The sequence below is a fragment of the Microcebus murinus genome, chromosome 29, assembly GCF_040939455.1.
Source record: "Microcebus murinus isolate Inina chromosome 29, M.murinus_Inina_mat1.0, whole genome shotgun sequence".
In the NCBI taxonomy this organism is placed as follows: domain Eukaryota; kingdom Metazoa; phylum Chordata; class Mammalia; order Primates; family Cheirogaleidae; genus Microcebus; species Microcebus murinus.
Window position 1 is genome coordinate 14,370,968 of NC_134132.1, and position 19,437 is coordinate 14,390,404.

At 47.9% G+C, this 19,437-nt stretch overlaps 1 protein-coding gene across 2 annotated transcripts; it reads right to left on the reverse strand.

Moving 5' to 3' along the window:
- Positions 1–222: 222 nt before the first annotated feature.
- On the reverse strand, positions 223–19,359 carry ENOPH1 (enolase-phosphatase 1). Of its 2 annotated transcripts, none has more exons than XM_075998595.1 (6): positions 18,591–19,359; positions 9,791–9,892; positions 7,624–7,826; positions 6,625–6,757; positions 5,051–5,174; positions 223–1,494 (listed from the first exon to the last, which is right to left on the reverse strand). In XM_075998595.1, exons 1-6 carry the CDS (start codon positions 19,146–19,148, stop codon positions 1,355–1,357), a joined length of 1,260 nt encoding a protein of 419 aa, XP_075854710.1. In that variant the 5' UTR covers positions 19,149–19,359; the 3' UTR covers positions 223–1,354. The 2 variants fall into 2 exon arrangements, with proteins under 2 accessions (XP_075854710.1, XP_075854711.1); XM_075998596.1 differs by having other exon boundaries at positions 18,562–18,757.
- Between the last annotated feature and the right edge of the window lie 78 nt (positions 19,360–19,437).

Genomic DNA, 19,437 nt, shown 5'->3' on the forward strand with positions numbered 1-19,437 from the left:
CTCATATCCTGAATGCTTTCTGTCCAGATCAAATAGTCACCTTACACAGATACATAACTCGATTTCCACTGCACTCCATTAAAACACACACTCACTACATACGTGATTAAGGCAAAAACTAAAATAACATTCTTATTGTTTTCAGCCTCTCGTTCCTCAGTCTCAGTTCCTCTTTTGCTATGGCAGTATGTGGCGTAGTTCAGGAGCTTATATAAAACTGCGTGGAGAAGAAAATGCTTTTATTAATCACAGCGTGAAATTGGCATGACATTGTATTAGAACTCAATCAGAATAATGCTGTTATAAAATTTACATTTCTCACATCCAGGTCAAAGGAAAATATTACATATTAGGGCTCTTCTTGTTCTTATCAACTGATTTCAGTAAAATCTTTTTTTTATTAATAGTAAATGGCAATGAACATATACTCTCAAACTGTGCTAAGAAGTAGTTAGAAAGGCAACTAGAACGTCTATACTGATAACCAGCAGAATTAGGACTGTTTTTTGTCCTGCTGCCTGAGCCACGGAACCCGGCCGGCCAGGACTGCTTTGTTACACATTAAGAACACACCTCTATTTTATATTTTAGCCAGTTACACGGGTGTGCCTTTTCCCCTGGTAGGCAGCTGCTTGCTGCGAGTGCCACAATAATTATCCGGTTTCTTCTTGAGTAACAGATACTTGATTGATCAAGACTCAAGGGAGCAATCTTTCCTGATTTTGCTCTGTTCTGAAGCAGAAAAAAAAAAACCTTTTGCCTTGCAATATACGGGGAGACAAATACGAAAGGGAGCTGCTGTGATTTCTAACTTACAATTAGACAGGGGCTAAATCAGACTTACTTCTAATTACTATTAGGAATAAGTCTTTGCAACAATTTCAGTTCTTAAAACAAGGCTTCTGAATACTTTCTCAAAACTACCTTTCCATTTCGGTACAGGACTTGATCAACATAACACATAAGATTTAAAGAAACAAGCCTTTGCAACAATTTCAGTTCTTAAAACAAGGCTTCTGAATAACTTCTCAAAACTACCTTTCCATTTCGGCGCGTGACTTGATCAACGTGACACATTAAGATCTGTGCTTTAGCAATTTCTTCTATCAGCGACACTCCGTCCTCCTGAAGGGTTAGGGTACTGCTGCAAACAATTCCTACGTAATAAAGCATCTTTAAACAAGTTCTGTTTCCACTGAAGGGAGACTTCCTCCTCACTCACGCGGCAGTCACGGTGAGCACACACACGTGCAGGCTTGGACACGTGTGTGCACGCACACGGATTTCTTAAGCAGGTCGCTCTCCCCGTCAGGGTAAAACCAGACGCCCGGGGCGAGTCCGCGAGGCGCACGCCCTAGGCCGAGGAGGGCAGGCTCAGGTCGCTGAAGGACGTGATGAGGCTGTAGTACGTCTTCTCGTCGTCCGTCAGCCCCGCGTTGCCCGGCCTCACCACCACGGCCACGTGCACGCCGGCCGCCTCCGCCGCGCTGGCCTCTGCGGGAACCAGAGCACGCGTCACAAACGCCGGAGGATGACGTCTGGGATGGCACGGAAGGTACCAGGAGGACGTGGGAATGGAAGAAACGAATCTGGCCCTGACTGCGTCACTGTGTAAGCTACAGCTTGGGCACGCTGCGGTTGATTCTATTATTCTTTCATGTGTGTATATATATATGTCTTGCTGTTTCCATAATAATTTTTTTTTTTTTGAGACAAGAGTCTCGCTTTGTCGCCCAGGCTAGAGTGCCGTGGCGTCAGCCTCGCTCACAGCAACCTCAATCTCCTGGGCTCAAGCGATCCTCCTGCCTCAGCCTCCTCCCGAGTAGCTGGGACTACAGGTATGCACCGCCATGCCGGGCTCAGTTTTTCTACATATTTTTAGTTGGCCAATTAATTTCTTTCTATTTTTTAAGTAGAGATGGGGTCTCGCTCTTGCTCAGGCTGGTCTCAAATTCCTGAGCTCAAACGATCCACCTGCCTCGGCCTCCTAGAGTGTTAGGATTACAAATGTGAGCCACCGCGCGAGGCCCAATATATGAATGATTAAACAAAAGCAATTCACAGGCCGGCCACCACGGTGGCTCACGCCTGTAATCCTAGCACTCTGGGAGGCCGAGGCAGGAAGATTGCTCAAGGTCAGGAATTGAAACCAGCCTGAGCAAGAGCATCGAAACCCCTGTTCTCTACTAAAAATAGAAAGAAATTAATTGGCCAACTAAAAATACATAGAAAACATTAGCCAGGCATGGTGGTGCATGCCTGTAGTCCCAGCTACTCAGGAGGCTGAGGCAGGAGGATCACTTGAGCCAGGAGTTGGAGGTTGCTGTGAGCGAGGCTGACGCCACGGCACTCTAGCCTGGGTGACAGAGTGAGACTGTCACAAACAAAAAAAAAAAATTAAAAAAAAAAAGGAAAGAAACAAAAGCAATTCACAGATGAAACATCTAAACTCGTCAGGTCAAGTCCTATTTCCTTTCCACAAAGAGCAAAACCTAGTGAAAGGCCTTCAAATTGTCACTCTTCCCAGAAACGAGTGGCACTCCCCACCCACCACTCTGAGCCCCCAAAGTCACTCCAGGCTCTACTGTAGCTTCAACTCAGTAAGAGGTTTCCACATAGAAATACGGCAAGCAAACACCCGCAGCACACTGGTAGTTCAAAGTAGAGACCACGTGAACCGGTGGCTGTTACGGCTAACGCTCCATGACAGGACAGGCCACGTGGCCTGGCGACCCAGCAGCCTGTCAACACGTGTGTCTGTCTCTCTCCTGCAGGGCAGTCAAACCCGGGAACGTAGAGCTTTCTAGAAACGCCTGGACTCTGAAGCCAGCCCAAGCCAGGACGCGCAGGACAGGGCTGACCCCGCCAAACACGCCGAGTTTGCAGACCTCAACACGGTAAATAGCCGTGAGTCGGTAACGTGTCTACCTAGATGAAAAATGCTAGTCTAGACTGGGCGCGGTGGCTCACGCCTGTCATCCTAGCACTCTGGGAGGCCCAGGCGGGCGGATCACTCAAGGTCAGGAGTTCGAAACCAGCCTGAGCAAGAGCGAGACCCCGTCTCTACTATAAATAGAAAGAAATTAATTGGCGAACTAACATATATTAGAAGAAGTGAGCCGGGCGTGGTGGCGCATGCCTGTAGTCCCAGCTACTCGGGAGGCTGAGGCAGGAGGATCGCTTGAGCCCAGGACTGGGAGGTTGCTGTGAGCGAGGCTGACACCACGGTACTCACTCTAGTCTGGGCAACAGGGTGAGACTCTGTCTCAAAAAATATATATATTATTAATTATTGAATGTCTACTGTATGTCAGGTAAAAATTAAGCCTATTTTACCTCTATTTTTCTGGGAAAAGTTATTGTGACTTCTTTATGCATTAGATGATCTACGCTGATCTGATTAAATTAAAAAAAAACCAGGGCCGGGCGCTGTGGCTCACGCCTGTAATCCTAGCTCTTGGGAGGCCGAGGCGGGCGGATTGCTCAAGGTCAGGAGTTCAAAACCAGCCTGAGCAAGAGCGAGACCCCGTCTCTACTATAAATAGAAAGAAATTAATTGGCCAACTGATATATATATAAAAAATTAGCCGGGCATGGTGGCGCATGCCTGTAGTCCCAGCTACTCGGGAGGCTGAGGCAGAAGGATCACTCGAGCCCAGGAGTTTGAGGTTGCTGTGAGCTAGGCTGACGCCACGGCACTCACTCTAGCCTGGGCAACAAAGCGAGACTCTGTCTCAAAAAAAAAAAAAACCAGAGCTGCTCAGCAAATTAGTGCCTGCTTATATATCTACAAGTCCCGCTTGTCTATCACGATGACCAAAAGCTTAAGGGTCAGCAGGAGAGAAAGAATGTAGCTCCAACACACTGCACTTTAGGTAAGACGCCCTCACTAGAAACCTGGGTGGTCCTTTGGCCCCATCTCTGAAAATCCCAATGAGCAGAAGCGGCGCTGTGCGGACAGACCAGACGGGAGGGCTGGAGAGAGGATCTCGCCTGCAGAAGGCAGAAGCTGCCTCCCAGAGGCCCAGGGGTCACGTGAAGCCAGCTCCTCCCCCTGCCCCCTTTCCCTAATCCCCGTGTCAGCCTGCTGGCGGGGACAGAGTCTCGGATGGCAGCTGCCCAGCACACGGCTCCCTGCTCTGGGGGTAAACAGAAGGTGTGACCCCAGTGCCGGAGAAACTGAAAATACAAGGCGGAATAAAAGCAACACAGAGAAACAGAAATGCTCTCAAATACAAGTGAAACGATAAACATGCCAACAGTAGCCTCGCTGGGTGACACACAAACTCTAATGAGAATGAGCACGGAACCAAAAGTTGGAACGAAGTGGGGAGTTCGAGAAAGCCTCAGCAGCCCGGGGCTTGCTTTCAGGTAAGAATTGCACAATCCTGAGCAAGAGCGAGACCCCGACTCTACTAAAAATAGAAAGAAATTAGGCCGGGCGCGGTGGCTCACGCCTGTAATCCCAGCACTCTGGGAGGCCGAGGCGGGCGGATTGCTCCAGGTCAGGAGTTCGAGACCAGCCTGAGCAAGAGCGAGACCCCGTCTCTACTATAAATAGAAAGAAATTAATTGGCCAACTAAAAATATATAGAAAAAATGAGCCAGGCATAATGGCGCATGCCTGTAGTCCCAGCTACTCGGAGGCTGAGGCAGGAGGATCGCTGGATCCCAGCAGTCTGTGATTGCTGTGAGCGAGGCTGACGCCATAGCACTCACTCTAGCCTGGGCAACAGAGAGAGACTCTGTCTCAAAAAAAAAAAAAAAAAAAAAAAAAGAAATTAATTGGCCAACTAAAAGTATATAGAAAAAATTAGCCAGGCATGGCGGCGCATGCCTGTAGTCCCAGCTACTCAGGAGGCTGAGGCGGGAGGATCACTTGAACCCAGGAGTTGGAGGTTGCTGTGAGCGAGGCTGACGCCACGGCACTCTAGCCTGGGCAACACAATAAAACTCTGTCTCAAAAAAAAATAAAAGAAAAAAAAGAAGCCATGTGTTTGCAGTGCCAGGCCCAGCTCCTACCCTGGAGTACGTAAGCCCAGCTGCTCACCGGGAGTAACGTCCGTCAGGAACAGGATGTTGTTGGGCGAGCAGCCGATGCTGTCCGCAATCTTCCGGTAACTCTCACTCTCCACCTTGTGTCCGACCTTCGTGTCAAAGTGACCGTCGACGAGCTGAACAAAGAGAAGAGGAAAGACGATACGAATACACCTGCGGCTCACAGAGCCCCCCCGCCTCACTCCGTTCTCTGAAATACGCGATCATCCGTGACTTCGTTCCTTCAATAAACACTTACTGCAACTGCTCAGCAGGGGACGTTATAGAGCCTACCAAACGTAAATGTAAAAATCTCATAGCTTCAGCACCATGGATTGTAGAAAAAACAAAAAAATGAAAGAAATAAAACAAAAAAAGTAAAAATTTTTAAAGAAAAAAAAATTTCCATAGCAATAAACCTTTGAAATAAGGAAACGACCAGCTCAACACACATAAGGTCATTTTATAATCTACTTGCATTCCATTAGCATTCACTTTATATCCAAAATCAATAAAAATATACATGTCCACGTTTACTCCTTAAAACACTATTTGCACTAAAACTACTCATTGGACTGAGTTTTATTCCTCATGAAAAGTTCTGAACATTGTCCTTTTGATCCTAGAATAAAAAGATTGCTCCAACTTCCCTCGTTAATAAGCTATTACTTTATTTTCAAAAAGTTTCGCTTTCCAATTAAAACATTTTGAAACTCTACTGTAGAGTTGGTATTATTAAATGTCCTTGCCCTCTTTCAATAACCTTGCCCTCTTAGAAATAATTGGAGTCAAATTTGTAACTTGCGAATTTAACCAACAGTTATTAAAATAAGTCCATATTTAGGATCAGCTATTGTGACATGATGTCTTGAACATTTCCAGAACTTCTCACGAACTAAAAACAAGCCTAATGAACACTCAAAGATAAATTTAGGCAATATTTTTTTTCCACTTTCAAGAAGTTAATAGTGCGCCAGGTGCGGTGGCTCCTGCCTGTAATCCTAGCACTCTGGGAGGCCAGGGCGGGCGGATTGCTTGAGGTCAGGAGTTTGAGACCAGCCTGAGCAAGAGCGAGACCCCGTCTCTACTATAAATAGAAAGAAATTAATTGGCCAACTAATATATATAGAAAAAATTAGCCAGGCGTGGTGGCGCATGCCTGTAGTCCCAGTTACTCAGGAGGCTGAGGCAGGAGGTTCACTTGAGCCCAGGAGTTTGAGGTTGCTGTGAGCGAGGCTGACGCCACGGCACTCACTCTAGCCTGGGCAACAAAGCAAGACTATCTCAAAAAAATTAAAAAAAAAAATAAAAGAAGTTAATATCGATTGTGCATATTTTCTTTCTCTCTCAGTTTACTTTACTTGGTAATTGGAGAATAAAATTATTAGCAAACTCAGTGAGTAAGTATCATGTCCTGACTATTATCACCTCGCTGCCTGTTTCATCGCAGAGAACATAAAGGAAGTTCTACCTGTATTCAGAGAACAGTCACCAGCGATTAAGGAGCTTCGTTATCTGTACGTTCCTTTGACAGTCATCATTTCATGTTTTGACAGTGTCAAAGAGCAAAGCAAAGCAAGTAACTACCCCCAGAATATCTCCGTCTGTGGAATGCCCAAATAGCAGCTTCTGCGCCTCCACGCTCCCTGAAGAGTAGATGTACACCTTCATCCCAGCCTCTCTCCACTTCCTCACCGCTGGGACTACGTCTGCAAAGAACCTAGGGGAAAACCGCCACGTTAAAATGCAGAAACACATCGTCTAGCCAGATGGAAACCAGTCAAAATAATGCCACGCATTTCTCCATTTGTACCCAAACGGTAACCTGGGAAGCAACTCCATGGCTGTGAACTCCTGCAGTTCTAATACACTAATCATCGTGTTGCCAAAGTTCGAGGATCACAGCAGATTCGAAGCAACACTTTAGGTGGAAAGTAGAAAAACTATTCTCTCCTTCCTCTAAAACTCTTTTCACAGATAGCAACACGAATGACAGAAGAAGGGGATTACAGGCCGGGCGCGGTGGCTCATACCTGTCATCCCAGCACTCTGGGAGGCCGAGGTGGGAGGATCGCTCGAGGTCAGGAGTTCGAGACCAGCCTGAGCAAGAGTGAGACCCCATCTCTACTAAAAATAGAAAGAAATTAATTGGACAACTAAAAAATATATATATAAAAAAAAATGAACCGGGCATGGTGGCGCATGCCTGTAGTCCCAGCTACTCGGGAGGAGGCTGAGGCAGGAGGATCGCTCGAGCCCAGGAGTTTGAGGTTGCTGTGAGCTAGGCTGACGCCACGGCACTCACTCTAGCCTAGGCAACAAAGCAAGACTCTGTCTCAAAAAAAAAAAAAAAAAAATCTTTCAACTATCCCACAAAGCCAGACATGCGGGTCTGCGGAATTTAGCTGGGTGAAATGCTTCGGCTCAGCTTTAAAAACGTAAAATGAAACAACTCACTTGTTAGGATAAAAAGAATGTTGATTTAACCTATTTCACTAATCGTTCCACTTACGCCGGGACGAGAGGGCCAGGACAGCGGATTTGGGTTTGGGGCTGGGGAAGCGCTAGCCTGACTCGGGCACGTACTCTGCCTTCATGCGCCCGGCCGCGAACGCCGCCCTCCACATGTGGCCCTGCAGCTGCTTGAGGGCCGTGGTCTTGCGGTCCAGGGACATCTGCCAGCACACGTTGTCCACCACGGCCTGGATCGTGCGCTGCGGGTCCTGCGCGCCGTTCCCAGACGCCCCGGGGATGGGGACGGCCCCATCCAGGTGCGCGTCCTCTTCAGCCTTTAAGTGAGAAACGACACGAAGCCTGTCCTTCCACTGACTCGAGAAAAGATCATTTAAAATGAGACCCGGCCGGTGCCTCACGCCTGTCATCCCAGCACTCTAGGAGGCCGAGGCGGGAGGATCGCTTGAGGTCAAGAGTTCAAGACCAGACTGAGCAAGAGCGAGACCCCATCTCTACTATAAATAGAAAGGAATTACCTGGCCAACTAAAAATATATAGAAAAAATTAGCCGGGCGTGGTGGCGCATGCCTGTAGTCCCACCTACTCGGGAGGCTGAGGTAGGAGGATCGCCTGAGCCCAGGAGTTGGAGGTTGCTGTGAGCTGGGCTGACACCATGGCACTCTAGCCCGGGTGACAGAGTGAGGCTCTGTCTCAAAAATAAATAAATAAAGTAAAAGAAAAGAAAATAAGAAAATAAAATGAGACCCAAAACCCAAGCAGACCAACTTTTTCTAGCTATCATTAACCCTAGCACTGCTACGAATTAAAATATCACACACCTTGGAGCTGATACGAATGATTCCTAACAGAAACTGGATTGATAAATTTACGTTACTTTTGCTAGATCGCTAGAGTTGAAATTTTAACCGAGAGGCATGTTGTATAAGAGAAGGCAGAGCACATAAGGATAGAATAAGGGTTTGCTGATTCACTTACTAGGATCAGCAAACCAGGACTTCAATTAAATTTGTTCATTTCTCTCTGCACTATAACTAATTGAGGAAGAAACAAAGAAAAATCTCATAAATTTGTTTATGCCTGGAATTCAATGAAAAACAGCTAGGAAAATAATGGGGTTGGCTCACATTCAGTCTCCTACACTTGCCCACATCTTGCAAAAATCCTAATGGGGGTGGTGGTGGTGCGTATATACAAACATAATGAGTGAGACGTGCACCGTCTGGGGGACGGACACGCTTGAAGCTCTGACTCGAGGGGGGAGGGGGGCAAGGGCAATATACGTAACCTCAATATTTGTACCCCCATCATATGCTGGAAAAAATAAATAAATAAATTCTAGGTAAGGGAGGGCTGGGTGTCGTGGCTCACGCCTGTAATCCTGGCAACTCAAGGAGGCCAAGGTGGGAGGATCACTTGAGGTCAGGAGTTTGAGACCAGCCTGAGCAAGAGTGACACCCTGTCTCTACTGAAAAATAGAAAGAAATTAATTGGCCAACTAAAAATATATAGAAAATAATCAGCCAGGCGTGGTGGCGCATGCCTGTACTCCCAGCTACTTGGGAGGCTGAGGCAGGAGGATCGTTGAGCCCAGGAGTTTAATGTTGCAGTGAGCTACGATGACACCACTGCAGTCTACCCAGGGGGACAGAGCCAAGACAAATAAACTAACTAAAAAATAACTGCCAGTGAGTTAGCTCTCCAAACCACCTAAGATCGTTGCCACTGAAGCAATGTAACCAAAGTAAGAGCAGGACTTCCACAGCATGCGATGAAGGACAGGACAGGCTGAAGGCTGGCAGGGAAAAGGGGGCAGCACAGAGCCCAGGAGACCCAGGGAAGGTGAGGGCTGGGCCCCAGGGCGTGCAGGGGTGACAAGTCTTGGGGGGCGTGCGTGAGTGGATGTGGGGGCTGAGCAGCAGGCAGTAGGGAGTGGAAGGAGATGATGAGGCGCCTGCTATCACACGGACACAGTAAATGTAAAAATGCAGAGACCGCACAAAACCTTTGCATTCCACCCAGGAAAGGCTTAGTGTTACAAACGTATGATATCGTTATGCAATTTCAATCGCTCTAGAGAGAAGCAATTCTAGAGACAACAAACTCCACGATCTGGCCTTCAGTGACGTGCTGTGGATTCCTGAGAAGGGCAGTCATGGCAGCTCCCACCCCCTGTGAATAATCGGGGCGCTTGTTTTACACGAGGCTCAGAACACAGTCTGCGTGCTTGGGCAACCCCGATTCTGAGAGGCTGGGGGATGTGAAGCAGAAATGTCCCGACCTGCTTCCTCAGAAGACTGACATCCTGCTGGCACTCCTCTTCTTCCCAGTGCGTCTGCAGATACTCTTTAACATTTTCTTTGATGTAAGGAAATAGAATGTCCTGAATGAAAGAGTAAAGAAGGAAGAAAAAAAAAAGTTAGCTTCTGTCAACGGCGCGAGATCCAGTTCTTGTACAATCTCACCTTACGTAACTGTAACGAATAGATCGATGGAACTCTTGAAAATTGCTGCTGCTGATGTATGAGTGAGACAGAGATCAAGAAAACAAATGGGGCCGGGCGCAGTGGCTCACGCCTGTAATCCAGCACTCTGGGAGGCCGAGGCTGGAGGATCGCTAGAGGGCAGGGGTTCGAAACCAGCCTGAGCAAGAGCGAGACCCCGTCTTATAGTATTATAAATAGAAACCAACTAACCATACATAGAAAAATGAGCCGGGCATGGTGGCGCATGCCTGTAGTCCCAGCTACTCGGGAGGCTGAGGCAGGAGGATTGCTTGAGCCCAGGAGTTGGAGGTTGCCGTGAGCGAGGCTGACGCCACGGCACTCACTCTAGCCTGGGCAACAGAGTGAGACTCTGTCTCAAAAAAAAAAAAAAAAAAGCCTGCAGCCATGCTTTCATCAGCAAAGCTAGGGCAGAGCCATGGCCTCATTCTGCTAGGTATGTCCCTGGGACTAATGCAGTCTGGTGCAAAGGCTCAAAGGCTATTTCTACTTCTATTGTTGTTGCTATTTTTTTTTTATTACAGCATCTCTTAAAATGGTCTTGCAAACTCTGCTTGAACACATCTAATGATGAGAATGTACTACTTCATGGAATGGTCCATGCCAGACAGTTTCAGCAGCTGTGATATTAAAAGTATTCCTCAAATGTCCTGCCTGAAGACCATACTAGATGTTATCAAGAAGTTTCCATGTTCTAGCTGCTACTTGGGGTCACCGGGTCTCAGAATTTATAACCCTACTTCTTCCTATCATCAGGTAAGCAGGTCCGGACCCATGCAAAGTACTCCCCCTTTGCAAACTGAAGCCTCAGGAATGAACACTACATTTCACATCTGCATTCAAAATGAACGAATAAATGTGTTGCTGGTAAGAAAAAAGTATCTTCTGAATCTCCTTAAGGAGATGAAATTGTAATTAAACAAAGAAACTTATCTAATTAAGTGCCATGAATCACATTGAACAAGGGAAGGTTATCATTACGAGCGGGCACGAAATTGGAATAAGGTTTTAGAAAGAAGCATGATACTACGCAATGGAGACAAGTGAAAATTAGCAAAAATAAAGAAAAAACAACAAAGCAGCAGCACAAAAGAGACAAAACATCTCCATTATCTCCGATGGGTTCCAAAGAGACAACATGCCTGGCCTACAGTGCCTCCCTAACAGTGGCGAGGAGAGGGAGGAATTCACGTTTATCTCCTTGAATCCTCCTACATCCCTGCAAGGTAACCCCTTTTTAACAGATGAAAAAGCTGAGGTTCAGAGTGGTTTCACTGATGGGACAGACTGAAAGCCAGGAATCAAACCCAGGCTTATCAAATCCCAACACCTGAAGCCATACAGCTCTCCCGGGTGGATTAACTTCGAGAAACACACAACTCAGCAGGATCATCTGACTCCCTTGATCTTAACAACACATTCCCTATGGAAATGTCTGATATAGTTTTGATTCCTCAATGAGGTTTCGTACTAAGAAAAGCAGAGATTTTTGTTCACTGGCAGTTCTGTAACATTCCCAAATAGCAATAATACGAGTAGTGGTAACAATTGGAGTAACTGTCAACATTTACCGAGCCCTTACTATGGCAAGCACTTCTCTTTGTTAGCGTGTTTCCCCGAAAATAAGCCCCAGCAGGACATCTAAGCATGTGCGCAATAGAAGCCCTACCCCAAAAATCAGCCCTAGTGGTGGGCGTGGCCATGAAAATCAGCCCTGGTGACGGGTGTGGCTGCCCAGCGCATCTGCACAACCCATGCATGTTGAGCCCTTCTCATCCACCCCATGATAGCTCTAGTGCTCGACAGGAGAGATCGGGGCCGGTGGCTCTAAAGGAAACAGAGTCGCAAGACATCCAGGATGGGATTCGGGGTCTGGAGAGTGAGGATGATGTTCCAGAAGAAGACGACTTCACTCTGTTTGAATCAACGTAGATGGTTGTACCGTACTTAAAAAAAATAACACATCCCCTGAAAATCAGCCCTAGGGTGTCTTCTTAGGAAAAATAAATAGAAGACCCTGTCTTATCTTCAGGGAAACAAGGTATCTATATTCACTCCTTAGTGATTTTATCTAATCCCATGACTTTAAATACCATTTATATACTGATGATCCCCAAATTCTTAGCTTCAGCCTGGACCTCTTCCCTGAACTCTGGATTGATTTTTCTCCAATTAACTACCCAATATCCCCACTTAGATGTCTGATAAGCATCCCAAACTAAACACATCTGAAACCAAACTCTTGATTCTCCTGCTTAACCTCTTCCTCCCCCTACATCTCCCCATCTCAGAAAATGGCAGCTCCCTCCTTCCAGATGCTCACGCCAAAACCCTGAGAGTTGTCTTTAACTCCTGTCTCTACTACTCCACATCCAACCAACCCATGAGCAAATCCCATCAGCTCGACCTTCAAAATATATCCAGAATCCAATCACTCCGCACCAGTGCCACTGCTAGCAAGCACTCAAATTTTACTCAATTAATAGATCGCCCTGGCCGGGCGCGGTGGCTCACGCCTGTAACCCTAGTACTCTGGGAGGCCAAGGCGGGAGGATGGCTCGAGGTCAGGAGTTCAAAACCAGCCTGAGCAAGAGCGAGACCCCGTCTCTACTATAAATCGAAAGAAATTAATTGGCCAACTAAAAATATATATCAGCCAGGCATGGTGGAGCATGCCTGTAGTCCCAGCTACTGGGGAGGCTGAGGCAGGAGGATCGCTTGAGCCCAGGAGTTGGAGGTTGCTGTGAGCGAGGCTGACGCCACGGCACTCACTCTAGCCTGGTCAATAGAGTGAGACTGTCTCAAAAAAAAAAAAAAAAAGGCTCCAAAGCAAAGTGCTGAAATGCTATCTACTGTTCCGTAGCTAAAGACGACTGTCATGTGTACGTGTTACGGTGACAATACATGTCTTAGATAAGCTTAAAAGGCAGAAGTCATAGTGCTGTTAAAGTGATTCAATGTCAATCAATTACACATATTAAATAACACACACACACAAAACAAGTTTATACATCAATCAGTTGAAAAACACGTGACCAGAGGCTCCTAGGAACCTAACCCTGTATGTTCTCTATAGAAAATGACTGGGTATTAACTAATACAGTGTTTCCAGCAACTTTACTATTACTACTGCGACTGTTGTTACGTGTACCAACTCTGCACGTGACAACAGGAAAGTCATCAAATATAGAGCATTTTACCAAACAAGAGATCAAACTCTGAAATAGTTAAGGTTCCTGAATAGAGTAACCATAAAGACTAGTGATGGCCAGGCATGGTGGCTCACGCCTGAAACCCTAGGTCTCTGGGAGGACGAGGCGGGCAGATTGCTTGAGGTCAGGAGTTCGAAACCAGCCTGAGCAAGACTCTGTCGCTACTAAAAATAGAAAGAAATTAATTGGCCAACTAAAAATATATAGAAAAAATTAGCCGGGCGTGGTGGCCCACGCCTGTAGTCCCAGCTACTCGGGAGGCTTAGGCAGGAGGATCGCTTGAGCCCAGGAGTTGGAGGTTGCTGACACCACGGAACTCATTCTAGCCTGGGCAACAAAAGTGAGACTCTGTCTCAAAAATAAAAAAAAAATAAAAAAAAGGCCGGGCGCTGTGGCTCACACCTGTAATCCTAGCTCTTGGGAGGCCGAGGCGGGCGGATTGCTCAAGGTCAGGAGTTCAAAACCAGCCTGAGCAAGAGCGAGACCCCGTCTCTACTATAAATAGAAAGAAATTAATTGGCCAACTGATATATATATAAAAAATTAGCTGGGCATGGTGGCGCATGCCTGTAGTCCCAGCTACTCGGGAGGCTGAGGCAGGAGGATCACTCGTGCCCAGGAGTTTGAGGTTGCTGTGAGCTAGGCTGACACCACGGCACTCACTCTAGCCTGGGCAACAAAGCGAGACTCTGTCTCAAAAAAAATAAATAAATAAAAAAAGACTAGTGATGGCGTTTCTCCACTGACTTACAGCTACAAACATCAGAAGACAATGCACAGTCAGAAAATGAGTATCACATCACTGCAGACAGACATCAAGTGTCAGCTCCCCAGGGCATTCGAGATGATTCAGTGGGGTAAGACAAGAAAATAACAACAGTCATTTATATCTTAATCTCAACTTTAAACTCCAATTTACTTTGAAACTTAAGACAGCAATGTGTACATAATTTATAAATTATACTACCAGTGCCGGCTCCAATTCTAGTGACCAAAAAATGCAGGGAGATCACCACTGTGCAGGACGGTCAGTAGCTGGGGGAAAAAAACAAAAACAAGTGCAGAGGCATGTGTCCTGCAGGAAGGGGGAGGGCTGGTGGCTGTGAGGGCCCGGATGCAGGGGGAACATCTGAGCAAAGCTGGGCTCTACTGCTGCTCTCCTCTCAAGAAGTTGTGATGATCCTCACATAGAACACTTCTCCAGTTATCATTTCTCATATGGGCCGGGCGCGGTGGCTCACGCCTGTAATCCTAGCTCTCTGGGAGGCCGAGGCGGGAGGATCGCTCGAGGTCAGGAGTTCCAAACCAGCCTTAGCAAGAGCGAGACCCCGCCTCTACTATAAATAAAAAGAAATTAATCGGCCAACTAATATATATAGAAAAAATTAGCCGGGCGTGGTGGCGCATGCCTGTAGTCCCAGCTACTCGGGAGGCTGAGGCAGGTGGATCGCTCGAGGTCAGGAGTTCAAGACCAGCCTGAGCAAGACCCCATCTCTACCTACTAAAAATAGAAAAACGAGACGGGCATGGTGGCACGTGCCTGTAGTCCCAGCTACTTGGGAGGCTGAGGCAGGAGGATTGCTTGAGCCCAGGAGTTTGAGGTTGCTGTGAGCTAGGCTGACGCCACAGCACTCGCTCTAGCCTGGGCAACAAAGCAAGACTCTGTCTCAAAAAAAAAAAATTTCTCATATGGGCAACTAGCCAATTACAACATTCACTAGATGGTGAAGCTAGGAGCCCTTCCTGCTCTAGAAATTCAACAGTTCTATGGCTCAGAGCAAAGAAGATAGAACAGCTGGTAAGTAAAACCCAGTTTGATGTGGCCCAGCGCCTCAGGGCTGAAGGAATACCCTAAGGAATACGATGAACAGAGAACACCACTTCCCAAACTGGAAAGATTCTATAGAATCTCTACATATCTTGGACTGTTAGCGCTATACACATTGCGTATCTCTTTTTTTTTTTTTTTTGAGACAGTCTCACTTTGCCAGGAGGTTGAGTATCTCTTATGTGAAATGCTTGGGACTAGAAGTGTTTCAGCTGTTGGACATTTTCAGATTTGGGAATACCTGCATATGTATAATATGCAAACACCTCACAGTTTTTGAGGCTGAGTCAAGTATCTTTTACATATACGGTAGCCAATGTCTCCTTCCTTCCAGCATTCCACAGAAGGCGGGACTACAAATTCACACACCTACTCTGACTAATAAAGCTCAAAGTAGAACATTTTTTCAACTCCCATGCTCAACCTCTCCATATTCGGAGGTTCGAAAGGTATTCAAGTGGCCAGGCAAGGTGGCTCATGCCTGTAATCCCAGCACTTTGGGAGGCTGAAGCCAGAGGATGGTTTCAGGCCAGGAATTCAAGACCAGTCTGGACAAGACTGCCTCAACAAAAAATAAAAATAAAAAGATTAGCCAGGTATGGTGGCATGTGCCTGTAATCCTAGCTACTCAAGAGGCTGAGGTGAGCCTAAGAATGAGAGATTACAGTGAGCTATGATCACCCCACTGCACTCCAGTCTGAGCAACAGTGGGAGATCTAGCCTCTAAAATATATAAATATATATATTCTTTAAGTGCTCAAAAGATTAGTCCTTGAGATACTCTGTTGAAACATTTTTGTTCAAGTAAACTTGTGAAATGTCACTCCTCTTGAAGGTTCACAAAGTGTGTGTGTGTATATGATACAAAGACTCTGAGAAGTCTTGCAATAAAGAAACCTAGCTTGGTGTTTACAACTAATTGATCACAACCAGTTACAGATTCCTTTGTTCCTTCTCCACTCCCACTGCTCCACTTGACCAGTAAAAAAAAAATAAATAAATAAAAAAATAAAAAAAAATAAAAAATAAAAAAAATAAAAAAATAAAATAAAAAAAATAAAAAAGTAAAAAAAAAAAGTAAAAAGAAAGTTAAAAAAAAAAAAAAAGAAAAAAAGAAACCTAGCTGAACTCCAGGCTAGCATTTCCCAAAAGTGCATTTAATGGAATTCTTTTCTTGCAAAATTACCATAAACACCCACACAGACCTTTCTTCTAAACGTTTTAGGAACATTGGTCTTGATAAATTCACATGCTATAAGTTACAACAGATCGAATTATAATAAGCCATATCAACGATTAATAACAGATGTTACTATAAAATAGAGCACAAGAAACTATCCTCTAAACAAGATCCCTGAATCATTCTTTTGCAGCCTGCCTTGAATTTGCATGCAGTCTGCTGTTAAAAATCAGAAAAATTTATTTAGGCAACTAAGCCATTTGTATTCTCAGATCTCAGAATAAGTCTGCCACAAAGATTCCGACAAGTGGCACTCATAATGTCACCTAGCAAAACACACTGGGGAAAACAGGTGGGGGGAGGGACATTTTGTTTTGTTACAAAATTGATTTGCATGAAGCATCTTATTCTTCATATCTAATGTCACATATCTACATGTGGTACATGCTACAACGGTACATATCTAATGTCACATTACTATCCCTCCAGTCATTAGGCATGGTTTCCTGATGACAGCAGAAAGCAAGGGAAAGCCGGAACGGAGCTAGGGAGCTAGAAAACATAAACCACAAAAATGAGGAATCCTTTTAACTCTGAAAACCTAGAAAGCAGTTATTCTGTCACGGTAAACAAGAAAAAAAAAGAAAAAGTCAACTCAATCATTGGCATTTGAGCAATCCTGATTTTTGTCGCAGAGGTCTCTCGTGTGTTTAAAAACGTGGGGAAAATGCCAAACTAGATTTCTTCTGAACCTTTGCTAGGATGTCAAAGTACTGGGATTGTTCTAAAAAAAAAAAAAAGTGTTAAGTGGTTGTTATATTTGGAGTCCTCGAACTGTATGTGGATTTTATATTATATCCTACATCAAAAAACCTCATTCTTCACAGATAATTTTTTAAAATAAAACTAAAATAGAATTTAGGCCGGGCGCGGTGGCTCACGCCTGTAATCCTAGCACTCTGGGAGGCCGAGGCAGGAGGATTGCTCCAGGTCAGGAGTTCGAGACCAGCCTGAGCAAGAGCAAGACCTCGTCTCTACTATAAATAGAAAGAAATTAATTGCCCAACTAATATATATAGAAAAAATTAGCCGGGCATGGTGGCGCATGCCTGTAGTCCCAGCTACTCGGGAGGAGGCTGAGGCAGGAGGATGGCTTGAGCCCAGGAGTTTGAGGTTGCTGTGAGCCAGGCTGACGCCACGGCACTCACTCTAGCCCGGGCAACAAAGCGAGACTCTGTCTCAGAAAAAAAGAAAATAGAATTTACAAGTGAGGCTTCTCACTTTCTGGGAAGATGGGATTTTCCCACTCTGTAATCTTCTCCCTGGAGTAGCACTGTTATGCAAGCAGCTGTAGTGAGTATGAACTTGCACCTGAAATGAACTGTTAAACCTCTGGGAGCCGCAGGAAGAGCAGACGAGACTGGAGGAATCCTTCCCAACGTCCTACTCACACCTGACAGTCACTTATTTCAGACAGACGAGTAGAATATGCACACATATATATATATAAGAAAGGCGCGGCTCCGAAGGCAAAGCTGTAAGCTCGCAGAGTCAGGTGCAAGAACAGGTGTTGCCCAACCGGTGACGTCCTGGAAGGAATGTTCTGGATAAGGAGCCTCAAGCTTCTCTGGCTTCCCGAGAAAAACGAATGGAATCTAGTTAAGTGGCCTGTAGCTAGTTACCTTAACACCTGTACCCCCATAACACGCTGAAACAAAACAAAACAGGAAAAAAAACCTTAAAAAAATAAAATTAAAAAAAAGTGTCCTATAGCTAAAAAATATAATAAAATAAAATACAATATAATAAAATAAAATAAAAATGAGCTTTGTGGACCACGCAGCTCAGCCAGGTACGACGACGACGACACAACGCGCAGTGCGGGCCACCTGCGACAGCAGGGGCGGGAAGGGGCGAACCCCAAGGTAGCAGGGCTTCCAGAAAAGTCGTTCTTTATGACACTCCAGGGTTTGCATTTGGGGACTACTAAAAAGCCTCGGGGGGGGGGGGGACCCTATTTCGATCCCCGCCGCCCCGCCAGGCCCGCCCACACGGAGAGAGGGCGCTCACCTGCCCAGGTGGCACACCTGCGGGGCACACCTGGCCAGGTGTCGGGGCGCGCACGTCCCCACGTCCCCGCCCCGGCCCCGGCCGCCCCCCAGCCCGCACCTGGCCGGCAGCAGGCCCCGGGGGAGGAAGAGGACGGCGCGCCCGAGGAAGAGCGCCCCGTCCTCCTCTTCCTCCCCGTCCCCGTCCCCCCGGAGCCCGCGCCCCCGGCGGTTTCCCGGCACGAGCGACCGCCTCCCCCGCTCCCGTCCGCCCCCTCACCTGCACGAACGCAATCGGGGTTGTGGTACCTTCGACGTCCAACAGGATGGCGGCGACTTCCGCGGGCACCGAGAGCACCACCATCGCCCCGCCGGGGGCGCGGAGGGCGGCGCCGCCAACCGAGCGCGCTCCGGGGACCCCCCGCTCCCACCCACCCACTCAGCCCCGCGGCGTCTCGGAGCCCGGAACCGCGCGCCGCCCGGGTGGAGCAGCCACCTGCGCGCCGACACCTGGCTACTGAGGTAAGCGGCCGAGGCGCAGCCGCGAACTCGCGGGCGCTTCGGGAGGGCCGGGGGACCACGTGGGCAGCGCGAGGAGGGGCGGGGAGGGCGCGCCGCTGACGTAAGCCCCGGCTGCGGGGGGCGGGGCGCCAGGCGGCGGCGGCGCCGATTGGCCGGCACGCGCCGCGGGCGCCGTCCGTCAAAGATGGCGGCCCGGCGTGGGCGGGGACGAAGCGCGAGCGCGGGAGCCGAGCGCGCTCGGGGGCGCGCGGCCTGCGCAGCCCGGCGGAGCGAGCGGGAGAGGCCCGGGGGGCGGCGCGCCGCGGCACGCGAGTGGCCCTCCGCCCGCCGCTTCCGCTTTTGCATATTGACAGTGGCCAGTCCGCACGGCCGGCGCCTCACGGGCAGGCCCCGCCGCTGCCGCCGCCGCGCCCCCTCGGCTCGCGCGCCCGCTTCCTGCCCGGCTGGTTCCAGCCAGCGCGGGGACGAAACACGCGTGCGCGGACTGGCGGGCGGGCGCGCCGCCTCAGCCACCGCGCCGGCCGCGCCGTCCGCCTCGCTCCGGAGCGGCCCGGCCGGTCGCAGCGGCCGCCGCCGGCGCCGCGGCCCCGCGGGCGGGACACGGCGGGCCGGACCGGACGCCGGAGACAAAGGC

Excerpts from the sequence above, each read along its gene's own strand:
- ENOPH1 (XM_075998595.1), bottom strand. The coding sequence starts at position 19,148 with ATGCAAAAGCGGAAGCGGCGGGCGGAGGGCCACTCGCGTGCCGCGGCG. Across the intron at positions 9,893-18,590 it reads CATCCTGTTGGACGTCGAAG|GACATTCTATTTCCTTACAT; the intron begins GTACCACAACCC and ends TCTTTCATTCAG. Across the intron at positions 7,827-9,790 it reads TCAGTCTTCTGAGGAAGCAG|GCTGAAGAGGACGCGCACCT; the intron begins GTCGGGACATTT and ends TCTCACTTAAAG.